Source organism: Gymnodraco acuticeps, unplaced genomic scaffold, assembly GCF_902827175.1.
Source record: "Gymnodraco acuticeps unplaced genomic scaffold, fGymAcu1.1, whole genome shotgun sequence".
Lineage (NCBI taxonomy): Eukaryota > Metazoa > Chordata > Actinopteri > Perciformes > Bathydraconidae > Gymnodraco > Gymnodraco acuticeps.
The window spans coordinates 111,598-124,498 of record NW_022991352.1 but is presented as its reverse complement, the minus strand read 5'-3'; the positions used below and the strand labels follow the sequence as shown (position 1 = coordinate 124,498).

Below are 12,901 nucleotides of genomic sequence, written 5' to 3'. Positions count from 1 at the left end.
GCACAGAGTGAGGGACTAATGATGGCGATGGTTATGCGGGGATTACTCGAAAAATACAAGCCGTTCACTCTAATGGTGACACACGGTGACAGTGAAGTAACGTTGGGACAGTTCAAGGCGAAGTTGAGGAACTTCGAGGCCTCAGAAGATTCAGCCTCAGACGAGACGAGCGAGAGGGTGCTGAGGGTTCAAGTAGCAACAAAGAGAAAGCCCGCCAAACGATTAATCCCCGATGGCGACGGAGAACACGTTGGCGCATGTTGGCGATGCGGAAAGAAAGGCCAACGAAAAGATGACTGCAGAAAGAAAGTCTGGTGTAGCTTTTGTAAAAGCAAAGGGCACACAGACAAAGCGTGCACAAAGAAGGACCGCGGTGATGCCGCTCGGTGCGCGAGCATGCCAGGTGGTACCGGAGAAGCTGCGGGAGGAGGTGACTACACCCTCAAAGTGCAAGCTGAATGGACCAGCCTACAACAACTACAGACCCACAGAAAATGATTGATCGTGGACACGGGAGCGTCGTCGCACATCATCAACGATAAGAAGAAATTCAAGATTTTTGACAGCACCTTCAAGCCGGAGAGACACAGCATGGAATTGGCAGACGGGAGGCGCACCTTCGGAGTGGCGCAAGGCAGAGGAGAAGCAGAGATGTGTCTGATAGACAGCGAGGGACGACGGTGTAAAGTGACTGAATAAAGCGCTATACATCCCATCGTACCCCCAATAACTATTTTCCGTGAAGTCTGCTACAGCTAACGGAGCCAAGGTTTTCTTCGACAAAGGTAAAGATGCTCTGATGTTACCGGATGGTACCAAGTTTGACATTTATGTATGTAAGAAAATGTACTATTTGCAAACAGAGTGTGATGTTGAAGATAAGTGTCATGTCAGCCATGATATCCAAACGTGGCATGAGATTATGGGTCACTGTAATTATGAGGATGTGTTAAAGCTGAAGGATGTAACTGTAGGTATGCATATTAAGGTTACAAAGCGTAAGCCTGATAAAGATTGTACAGTATGCATAGAGGGAAAGTTTACCCAAACGAGAAACAGTGATCCGACCAATAAAGCAAACACACCACTTGAGTTGGTGAACACTGATCTAGCAGGTCCAGTTAATAACGAGTCCATAAATGGCTTCAAGTATATGCACTCATTTACAGTGTTTGTTTATTTCCTGAAAGCGAAGAGTGACGCAGTTCAAGCCACTGAGAAGTATCTGGCAGATGTAGCTCCCTATGGGACTGTGAAATGCATTAGATCAGATAATGGGACTGAGTTCACTAGTAAGGAGTTTCAGACACTATTGAGAAAGAACAAGATCAGACATGAGACGTCTTGTCCTTATTCCCCACATCAAAACGGGACAGCTGAAAGAGAAGGGTGCACTCTTTTTGAAATGGCCAGATGTATGCTTATTGACAGTGATCTGCCTAAAAACCTGTGGCACTATGCCATTCAGGAAGCAGCACATACCAGAAACCGGTGTTTTAATAAGCACACGGGCACTACGCCATATTCAGCACTGACAGGGAAGAAGTGTAACTTAGCGAGGATGCATACGTTTGGAGCAGTGTGCTATGCGTACCAGCAGGACAGGGGAAAATTAGATACTAGGTGTGAGAAAGGACGTTTTGTAGGGCATGACAAGGGAAGCCCCGCCTATCTAGTTTACGACCCCAACAAAGAGAAGGTGCAGAAGCACAGACTAGTAAAGTTTATCACCAGCACAACTTGTGATAGTGAGACTCAGACACAGTGGTTAAAACAGGATTCGGAGCAAGACTGTGAAGAGGGAGTAAAGGCCCCAAAGCCTAGTGTACTGAGCAAAGATGTACAAACTAACGCTCCACAGTCAGCACCAGATGATGATGGCGAACAGCACCCTAGGGTGGCGTCACATGCCTCAGACAGTAGGAGATATCCCAGTAGGGAGCGCAAACCCCCAGAGTACTTGAGAGATTATACTCAGGAAGATAGTGATGAAGAGGATAAAATACTCACTAGTATAGATTATTGTTACAGAGCAGTTTGCGGTGTACCTCTGACCTTTAAAGAGGCCATGACATCGACCGAGTCAGAAAACTGGGGAAAAGCGATGGATGAGGAAATTAAGTCTCTAGAAGACAATCAGACTTTTACCCTGACAAAATTGCCTGAGGGCAGGAAAACAGTGGGAGGTAAATGGGTCTATTCAGTTAAGGGAGACGTTGACGGACACGACATGTACAAAGCTAGGTTCGTAGCTAAGGATACAGTCAGAGGGCGGGGATAGATTACGGGGAGACGTTCTCACCTACAGCCAACCTGACAAGTGTATGTGTATTAATGCAGAAGGCCGTACAAGAGGATTTGATTTTACACCAGATGGATGTAAAGACAGCCTACCTGCATGCACCCATCAATCACGACATTTACATGGAACAACCTGAGGGTTATGTAAAAAGTAGCGAGAAACTAGGACTACAGGCTTATAGTGACGCTGATTGGGTGGCAGATAAAACAGATAGACGCAGTATGACAGGGTATTGTGTGAGCATGAGTAAGGACAGCTCACTAGTCTCTTGGAAAACCAAGAAACAGCCTAAAGTAGCGCTTTCCACATGTGAAGCTGAGTATATGGCTCTAACTCTAACAATACAGGAGTGTATTTACTTGGAGCTGCTACTGGAAGGGATAGACACATACGTGTATAAGAACACAGTTGTAAACGAGGAAAATCAGGGGAAAATAGCCCTTGCTAAAAATCCTCTCTGTAGACAAAGGTGTAAACACGTGGATATTAAGTACCACTTCATAAGGTCCACCATAAGGCAGGGAAAGATGACACTGGTTTATTCAACACACTCTCACTCCATAATCGTCCAGGAGCGACGTTTGGTCAGTGTCCGTGGCGTGCAGTTGTGACGCTCCTAGGCTCCTTCAGCTTCATAAAGGGACGCAATTAGCTTTTAACTGATTGCAATGTATTCCCATCTGCGGCGGGATTTGACGCTCATGGAAGCACGGTATTCGTTTGTGTCGGCTGCCCTTAAAGGCAATGTGAGCGTCCATTCCCATTGGATAACGGAGAATTGTACACCCGGAAGTAAGTATTCCCCTTACTGTCGATTGATTTTACAGTGATATCTGCACTACTCATCGACTAAAAAACACCAGATTATCCTTGTTAATTACACAACATTGATTGGTTTAAATTGTGTGCAATGCTTTTGTATTTTTCCCCTTCGATTCAGGGAAACAAATATTTTTTCGGAGTAAAGGATGGCAGAAGACACTACACTACCCAGAATCCCCAGCTATCATTTAGGACTACACCATGTGCTCTGTTTGACAAACCCCGTTTTTTTTCAACATGCATTCCAATGGCTGGCGTCTATGTCACGTGATCTTCAAATTTCTCCCTGCAGAAAAAAAAAAACATGGCCGAACTTTGTTTTATTCTCGGTGGAAAATGCCTATTTCAAAGTTAGTTTGGCCATTAAAATGCGTTTTGATGTCATTTGATGCTAGAAATATGAGTTGTTATTTCAGATTATGTGTGCAGTGGATGTACATGATCTTTAGTTTGCTAGTTATTACGAAGATTACTTCAGGAAATTGCGTCCATAGAACGTTTTCATTGTTACCAAGGTGGTTGCTAGGGACGCTGCTATCGATATTATTTCTGTTATGTTGTGTAACTGTTTAATGGTGTTATCTTTATTGCTACCCCCTTCCCCGTCAATGTATAGTGTTGGTCCACAGCGCAAACGGATTAGTTTAACAAAATCCGCATCTAAAGATACGTTATGTTCCCCTGTGCAATTCCAGTCTCACATCTCACAGCACATCGTCATTAACAAATACCGGAAACAGACCGAAAACATAAAAAAAAAATTAAAAAAAACTTTATTCCGAGTGTGCTTGCTTTTCTCTTTGAAAGTCATCACATAACGGCATTGTAATACACGGTTCGACTGCATTAAATATTACACATCTGCCGTAGTTCTCTATTTATAGAGCCCTGATGAGAAGACTTCTAGACAAACATGAGGAACTGAAAACGTGACGTGGATCATAAATATATCAGCAATTAAACAACATCTTACATTTCTTTTCACACAATACGTCTCCTTGCAGTATCAACACTAATTCGGCTGACTTTTATATTTGATCCAATTGGTAGATAGGCTGTATTTACACCATAAAGGTGCACAGCTGATATAAAGGGACACCTAGTGGTTAAAGCATGTTATTGAAATGTATTATTTTTATTATTAGATATTAATAGGATCCCTATAAAGTATATTCATTACTCGTTATTCTCTACTAATAGATAATTAAAGACTGTATATAATGACTATTTTGCACATCCCTTTCAAGATTTCAAGATTTTCTAAGGTTTATTGACATATCATATTATACACAACTACGGTGTAGTTATGCATTGAATGAAAAACTTGGGTCGCAGGTTCCTCAATAGTGCATTACAAGACATCTATCAATATTTGTACATACCTCCAGCAATGTTAACTATGCTGAAGCACTTATTTTAACTGATATTATACATAATGTATTATACTCTTATAAGATGTATGTAGATATTTCATCTCCGGCCTTGTCAGGTATTGAACAATCAATAAATAAAGAACACAGAATTGTTAAATATAAAACACAGAATTTGTGTGATTATACAAAATGATTTACAAATAAACACCACTGCATATTTACAACCGTTACACATGCTGATGTAACGCAAATATTTCCAACTTGGGATCAATAAAGTATATCTTATCTTATGATCGATGGCTACTGCCATATTTGCAAAATGTGCCTCTGAACCTTGACAAGTGCATGTTCAGGCTTATAAATTAATGTAATGTAATGTAATGTTGTCAATTAACAACAGGAGGGGTCACAGACATAAGACCAGCTGTTAAATAAAGCTCTTCTGACCTTAACTGGCATGTGGGTATATATATTAATGCTGCCCATTATGGGCACAAGCCATTTTCACCCATTTATTAATTATATGTTTTAAATGTGAGTGTTTCCTATCCCCTAAACCTCCAGGGATGTACACAGTTTAATACTGGCAACTTCTTATTATGGGAAATACGAAAACGTCTTTTAAAACTACAACTCCCAGTAGAGATGTGCCATGGATAGAGAACATGTTGCGAAACACAATAGCCAGCATGTGTAGTTCTGGGGACGGGGTGGGGGGAGGGGGGGACGCGGTGGACCCGTTCAAATCCAGTTTTAGACAGTCTGCCATGGTTCCATCCCATTTCAAGTGCTGTTCGAGGCTCGGCGTAACCCTCGGAGCACACTCTCCAATTACAGAGCTTGAGGACTATCACGGGGTTTGTCAAGCGAAGCGGAGAGAATACTTACTTCCCGGTGTAATATTCTCTAAAGCAAATGAGCTGCTCCGACCCTCGGTCCTGACGGGCTCCAACTTGTGTTTATTAATCAAACAAATAAATAAACACAAGGATAATTATGTGTTATTGTTGAGTAAATGGAGAATTGCACAGGGGAAAATAACGTAGGCTATCTATGCCACAATTTTAGATGCAGATTTTGTTAAAATAATACGTTTGCGCTGTGGACCAACACTATACATTGACGGGGAAGGGGGTAGCAATAAAGATAACACCATTAAACAGTTACACAACATAACAGAAATAATATCGATAGCAGCGTCCCTAGCAACAAATAACAAGTAGTTAATAATAATAAAATACATTAAGAAAAAGGCATTTTAAACAGTCATTAAAAAGCAACACAATCTACCTGCATTGCATTACTCTAAACGTGTAATAACGTGCTTTAACCAGTAGGTGGTTTGGGTTAAAAAGTTGTCAAGTTTACAGTGTTAACAAAATAAAATATACTGCTGTTTCTGGTTTAGTTTACGACGGATATATTTAGTTATTGTCTTGATATTTGTAACACAAAAGCGATGGAAAAAACCCACAGCAACACAGAAAAGATGGTCTTAACATGACCCAGCGGTCTAGTAGTTAATAAAAAACAATAATATCAAAACAAAATATTACTACTAACTTTATTGTGAAATTCAAACTGAACGGTAAAAGAATAGTTTCCGGTCTATTCTGAGCCCGATCTCTGTAGAGAAATACAAATAAAGAACTACGACAGATGTGTAATATATTTAATGCAGCCGAACCATTTATTACAATGCATTCATGTGATGACTTTCAAAGAGTAAAGCAAGCACTGCTGAATAAAGTATGATTTTATCTTTTAAGAAACGTTTTTTCTCATATGGAATGCAGTTGGAGGTCAACCAATCACAGAGCTTGAGAACTAATCACGGGGTTTGTTAAACAGAGCACATGGTGTAGTCCTAAACGATAGCTGGGGATTCTGGGTAGTGTAGGACTACTAGTGCCATCCTTTACTCCGAAAAAATATTAGTTTCTCCGAATCGAAGGGGAAAAATACAAAAGGATTGCACACAATTTAAACCAATCAATGTTGTGTAATTAACAAGGATAATCTGGTGTTTTTTAGTCGATGAGTAGTGCAGATATCACTGTAAAATCAATCGACAGTAAGGGGAATACTTACTTCCGGGTGTACAATTCTCCGTTATCCAATGGGAATGGACGCTCACATTGCCTTTAAGGGCAGCCGACACAAACGAATGCCGTGCTTCCATGAGCGTCAAATCCCGCCGCAGATGGGAATACATTGCAATCAGTTGAAAGCTATTTGCGTCCCTTTATGAAGCTGAAGGAGCCTAGGAGCGTCACAACTGCACGCCTGGGGACCCCTGACCAAGCGTCGCTCCGTGACGATTATGGAGTGAGAGCAGGGGCGGACTGGGACTACAAATCAGCCCGGGACTCTCGACCGGCCCACTTCGGTAACGCCGGCCCACCGCGGTACCGCAAGTAAATACTGCTAGTAAATTGTCGACGGGGGGGGGGGGGGGGGGGTAGACAATTTACTAGCGGTAGACATTAAGGGTAATTAATGTCTACCTCCGGGCCGGTGGACTTGTATTATCACTGGCCCCACCATTGTACCCTCTGACCCGGAGCATTCGTCCAAAAAAAAAATCGACTAATAATGAAGAAAATTAACACATTTGTTGCAATAGTAATGTATGCACTAACTACATTACTACTTGTACTACAACATTTTAATCATCAGTTCTTCCTCATTTTCCTCAATTGTTCATATTTGGTTTATTAAAATAATGATATTGTGGTCATTGTTAAAAAATTGCTGCTATTATTATTATTTGTATAATGCACTTTCTGCCTTCCTGTCAGGCTATGTAATTGATTTGATTAGAACCTGAACCTTCATTATCCTAAACTGCTGGGACATTTCGCCAATACCTTTATATTGTCTACTCTTCACTTACTTGTCAGCATAGGTCGGCATTGATGTACAGAGCCGACAGAAGACCTTGTTTATATTGGCATCATATTGAGAGGTGCAGCCAGTGACGCGTCCTAAAACCAGGAAGTAAGCTGCTGGTTCCCTCGACAAGGGTTTTGGAAAATAGCTGGAAATAAGGTATGTGGAAAACAAACCTGTTTGATAAATGCACGTTTTGTTCAGCCGGATAATCTCCACATGTCTACCCTACTTTTATAATTTTCGAATCATAAATCTAATCGATAGATTATAAAAGGGTTTTAGGACGCGTCACTGCAGCCAACTCCATCGATCAAGCTGGCTGAAACTTTCTCTCCCTCTTCTTCTCATACTCCCTGTCACTTTCCTTTAACTCCTCCGGTGACTTTCTTTTATTTGAAGATTGTTTACCGCTGGTATTAAAAACATTTGGCGAATGATTAGGTGGCGCGATAGTCTGTAGTGAAGGAGCGCGCTCACGCTCACCGGAGCCTGCTCCTGCTGCGCTCCGCAGCAAACAGCTGTTTGCTTTTCACCCAACAACAACGACAACCGACTCACGGAACGCTATGTTGTAGCGTTGATAAACGAAACAATTTAACTAAATTGCTAGTCAAAATACCAATACCACAGGACAATTTTTTTTAAAGCAATATTTTTAGTGGCCCGAGCGGGCAAGTACGTTAGTACGTTAAGTACGTTATGCTGGCCCGGGGTGTCTAAATAGTGCTTCCGGGCCAGCGGGCCATTTAATGTCGAGCCCTGCCGGTTACCGGCCGGCCCACATCGTCCGACCGGCCCACTTCAGTACCGGCCCATCGGGATTCGTCCCGAACGTCCCGAAGGCCAGTCCGCCCCTGAGTGAGAGTGTGTTGCTTTATTGTCCTACAGACGAAATGGTTGCAGATGTGATGACCAAGCCTGTTTCCAAACTGAAGCTGAGGACATTTGAAGGGATCCACATTTGAATGTTTTAAATGTGTTGAAGAAGCCCACATTAAAATAATTTGTACCATGTTTTTGTTTTGTCGATTATATATGAACAGGTAAACAGTAAGCACATAATTCATAAGTGGGAGTGTTGAGATATAACATACAGACATGTATAGTGTATGACTCCATGTATTACTGTGTACCATATATTGTTTATGTAAGTAGCTGCGACTACTAACTGTGTTCATTGGTTAGGGCTGTACCACATGATTGTGATGTCACTACCTGGGGTATAAGACCGTTGGAAGTCACGCCCCTTCTCTCTGTCCTCAAGCCTCTTGAGATGTGTGCCTATAATAAATAACGCCGTGATGAATGGCTAAACTTGAACTGCTGAGATTATTCACCTTTCTGCTGCAGGAGACAAAAGGTATAAGTCTAAATCTGCTAACATTATACATTATGAATACGTTTTAATAATACTTTGTATACATGTGTTTTTATTATTAATAATATAATAATACTTTTATAATTTTTGTACACATTACTTATTTAAATGACTGGTGGCAGTGATTTTGCTCTGCGATGGTGTGAAAATACCTTTAATGACAACAGAAGTAAGTAGGGATGCCAGCGATTTTTCGAATATTCGTTACAGTCTCCATAATCTAAAAAAAAAAAAATGTCATTAGATTTTATTTATATATATGTTTTATTATTATTTATATTTTTCTTTTTTTTCCTGGCTTAGTTTCAACCAAAATATAGACTAATGCTAATAATAGTAATAGTATTAATAATTGTAAATGGCCATTGGTCACACCACCAGTTTCTTTTACTGTAAACTTGGAGGAAGCCTGCAGAGTGCAGACTGCTGCACTCTGCGCAGTCTGCGCTGCTGGCTTCCTCCAAGTTCCTCGATTAATATTCGATTAATATTCGCCAGGGCTGTCCAATTTTCGAAATTGATCATGGTCAGTTTCTGGCATCCCTAGTAGTAAGCATTAATTGGTTATTAGCCAAGTAGACAAGTTGTAAACAACAACAATTACACTGGCATTGTTTGTTTAGTTTTGAGTTTCTAAATGATGTTGTTTTCTCTCAACAGATGCTGCAATTTGTTCTCCAAAAAACAACCCTTGCTTTTTCCAAACTCCAAACAACCCAAAGGCACTTTTAAGAGCCACGTCTGTCTTGTTAAACTGTCCTTGCTGTGTTGTACTTCATAGCCTCTTCCTATCTCTCTTTTTCTTTCTCTGTCTAACTCTGTTGTCAGTCTTTCGTCTGTGTCTCTTCACTATAATGAGTGATTCTGTTCTCGAGGATCTCCTGAGAAGCGCAGATGAGCTGGTTGACCAGAAAGAGTTCAGGGATGACCTACGGAGTGCTGATGATTTGCTTTGTAAACTGGAAGCAGCAAGAGCAGTGCCATCAGTGCGAAAGGTGTGCTGGAAGAAGAGAGACAGTGAGGGAAACTTGATCTTTGCAAGACCACGTTCAACCCGGAATGACTCCAATCAGGGTCAGTATAAGATATACATTTCTAGGCACTTGAGTATATGAAATGAATGAAAACATAACTCTTGGTAAGTGAAAAGTAGTACAATTTAATGGTATAAATGAAAAAACTATTTTTTCTGATACAGCTGGCTGCAGTCGTAACACTGATCCCCCCGTTGATGCTCCTGACTGTGATCTGGTATTTGCTCCAGCTATCGCTCCAGAGACTGTTGGTATGTACTTCATTTGGTCTGGTTAGCCCGAAACACATATTCATACTTGTATCTTTATGTGATACGTACTTAATTTCTAAACTTCGTCATTTGCTAGAATTAAGAACACAGTAGTTACAGCTTTCAAAACCACTCCATCCAGTATGTTTTAAAGAAAAATAATCATTGTGCTTTGGACTTTATTTTATATTTATTTATTTATTGTACCATTTTAACAGAGGGGTTTCTACGAGATCTCCAGCAGTCTCTGAGCGATACTACAGGAGATGAGGTGGTAGCACAAACCCCAAGTGATTCTCTGCTGGCGTCGACCAACTGGAGCACTCGAAAAAGTTTTTTTTCAGAGAGCTGGAGGGCAGCGAGACCACATCTGGTTAACACCGTAGTGGCCCAAGCAAATGTGGGAACACACATTTGCCAACAGTGTTGGAGCAAAACGTCTGTTGTCCGGTGCCGAGATTGCCAACCACATCCCTTCTTCTGTGCTGACTGTGATGTCAGCATGCACACCAGACACCCCCTCCACAACAGAGATGCTACCACTGCAGGTTACTTCCAGCCATTGGCCTCAACAACACATGTAGTAAATATGGCCCTTTGCTCCTGCGGTAAGTTTTGGTTTGTGAATGTACATTTTCTTGCTGGACTTGTTGAGAACTTCATTTTCCCACACCACTCCGCTCCTCCGCTCCCTTCACTGGCTTCCGGTAACTGCTAGAATCCACTTCAAGACACTGGTACTTGCTTACCATGCTGCGAATGGATCTGGCCCTTCGTACATCCAGGACATGGTTAAACCGTACACCCCAGCGCGTGCACTACGCTCTGCATCAGCCAAACGACTCGCTGCACCCTCGTTGCGAGGGGGACCCAAGTTCCCATCAGCAAAAACACGTGGGTTTGCTATCCTGGCACCAAGATGGTGGAATGAGCTCCCCATTGACATCAGGACGGCAGATAGCTTGCACATCTTCCGGCGCAGACTGAAAACTCATCTCTTTCGACTCCACTTCGAGCGATAGAACTATTAACGAAGCACTTTTATACTAATAAAGGACTGGCTTACCTAAAGCCAGTTGAGTAGCACTTGAAATGTTTGGCTCTATGAAACCTGATGTACTTTATGATTCTGTTTTCTTCAAGGTTGTGTCTTCCTGGTCGAATGTACTTATTGTAAGTCGCTTTGGATAAAAGCGTCAGCTAAATGCAATGTAATGTAATGTTGAAAATGTGAGCTTCCTGAAGATCTCTGATATTTCCCAGCAGTGTGCTTAAGTCTCTTTTTAATCTTCTGATTTAAAGTTAAATCCTAAATCTGTCACATAATAATGATATATTTCTCAAAAGAGACAAATTATTTTTAATTTCCATTTGAATTTGTTTCCAGTGCGGTTTGTACCTGTGGAGATCCCGGACACAATCTGTGGTTGTGCATTGAGCCTCAAGCCAGGAAAGACTGTGACTGTGATCACAATGAATGGGAAGAATGTTTGTCTTGTTTCTTAAGATAGATGTTATTGAAGTTTCTTCTTGATAATATCCAACCCTTCTCAAAGACATGTGGGATAGCTTGTTTATTAAAACTTAACATGGGTATTGAGTAAAGAATACCAAATGCATTAAAAACACCTTGTCTGTTTTTCAAGGACGCCATGAGCTAAGCATGCCAGAGTTGGCTTGTGAAGCATGCGCTGCGACATGGACGACTGGGGTTGACGACCTTCTTCGGAGTGACTACTGGCCAGCTACCCTTCACTTCGCCACCATTTATGCCACAGATGTTTTCTTCTCATTTGAAGAAATGAAAATGGCTGCACCTGGACTATCCTTTCAGGCATATTTAAGGATGCTCGATCAGCGAACGTTGCGCTTCGGCCGTGTGAGTATTGAAGTTACTTGTCCTTTTTGATCTATTTGTATTGTAAAATTGTAAGCTGTGTCCTTATAATTTATAATTTATTTTTGACATATAATTATCTGTTGATGTCCTTATTTTGTTATAAACTGGGAAGATCTCAACTGACAGCTTCATCAAAAGTTTCTTTGAGCGGGAGGCTGTGCGTTATGAGGTGGACATCATGTGCAAGGAGGAGCCCTTCACCTGTCCTGCGTGCAGCCCTGATATGCTTGCAGTTTCCGTAGATGGAAACCGCAAGCATTACCGTTTCAAGAATGCAGCTAGGTACCATAGAAAATATATAATGTCACAGTATTTGAACAGATAACGAAACAAAAGTATCTTGATGTGAACTAATCAACCTTATCATCTGAGATGTCATACATTGCTCCTTTGATTTATTTAGATCTGAGGAACAGGCCATCTTTGACGGTGTCTTTATAGCCAGGGATGAAGACGTCTCAAGATTTGTGCTCCTCTGTGCTCTCAATATGTACAGGGGAGAAATCTTTGCTTATCCCCTGTACCTACAGACAAAGCTGGCCAGTAGTATGTTCTTTTGCATGGATGTGACCTGCAAATATTGGCCCTACCTCCAGAGAATCACAAAAAGCTGTCCAGAGCTCCAGCATCTTCTCGACATGAAGCCCTTTCTCTCAGTGTTTCATGCCAAAGCGCATGACTTCAAATGTGAAGTAATGAATTGTTACCATGTGACACAATCACTTGATGTAAAAACCTCCTTGTGAATAGTGACAAGTTGTAACGAGTCGTACTTGAATATATTTTAAACGGGTGAAATGAAGTGGGGCATGGACTAACCCTAGGGGAGGAGGTGGAACAGGTCAATGCCTTCCTCTCTCGGATAGCAGTGACCACAAAATACATGTCAAAAGCAGGTGAGTTACAATAGAACCTTTACTGTCAGTTTTTAAAAAAAAATCAGAAA

General features: G+C 41.4%; 2 protein-coding genes across 3 annotated transcripts; both read left to right on the top strand.

Moving 5' to 3' along the window:
• The first annotated feature begins 7,491 nt into the window (after nucleotides 1-7,491).
• LOC117562758 lies at nucleotides 7,492-11,701 on the top strand. Of its 2 annotated transcripts, XM_034240637.1 has the most exons (6): nucleotides 7,502-7,548; nucleotides 8,578-8,752; nucleotides 9,431-9,844; nucleotides 9,969-10,055; nucleotides 10,274-10,663; nucleotides 11,443-11,701. In XM_034240637.1, exons 2-6 carry the CDS (start codon nucleotides 8,698-8,700, stop codon nucleotides 11,559-11,561), a joined length of 1,065 nt encoding a protein of 354 aa, XP_034096528.1. In that variant the 5' UTR covers nucleotides 7,502-7,548; nucleotides 8,578-8,697; the 3' UTR covers nucleotides 11,562-11,701. The 2 variants fall into 2 exon arrangements, with proteins under 2 accessions (XP_034096529.1, XP_034096528.1); XM_034240638.1 differs by lacking the exon at nucleotides 8,578-8,752 and having other exon boundaries at nucleotides 7,492-7,548.
• Nucleotides 11,702-11,711: 10 nt separating this feature from the next.
• Nucleotides 11,712-12,701, top strand: LOC117562755. Its single transcript, XM_034240635.1, has 3 exons — nucleotides 11,712-11,934; nucleotides 12,068-12,237; nucleotides 12,359-12,701. The coding sequence occupies exons 1-3, from the start codon at nucleotides 11,719-11,721 to the stop codon at nucleotides 12,699-12,701; spliced, it is 729 nt and encodes a 242-aa protein (XP_034096526.1). The 5' UTR covers nucleotides 11,712-11,718.
• Nucleotides 12,702-12,901: the final 200 nt, after the last annotated feature.

Bases quoted from the DNA above. Each gene is read 5' to 3' on its own strand.
- LOC117562755 (XM_034240635.1), top strand. From the start codon at position 11,719: ATGCCAGAGTTGGCTTGTGAAGCATGCGCTGCGACATGGACGACTGGG. The intron at 11,935-12,067 runs GTGAGTATTGAA...TAAACTGGGAAG, and splicing joins GAACGTTGCGCTTCGGCCGT to ATCTCAACTGACAGCTTCAT. The intron at 12,238-12,358 runs GTACCATAGAAA...TGATTTATTTAG, and splicing joins CGTTTCAAGAATGCAGCTAG to ATCTGAGGAACAGGCCATCT.
- LOC117562758 (XM_034240637.1), top strand. From the start codon at position 8,698: ATGGCTAAACTTGAACTGCTGAGATTATTCACCTTTCTGCTGCAGGAG. The intron at 8,753-9,430 runs GTATAAGTCTAA...TTCTCTCAACAG, and splicing joins TCTGCTGCAGGAGACAAAAG to ATGCTGCAATTTGTTCTCCA. The intron at 10,056-10,273 runs GTATGTACTTCA...CCATTTTAACAG, and splicing joins TATCGCTCCAGAGACTGTTG to AGGGGTTTCTACGAGATCTC.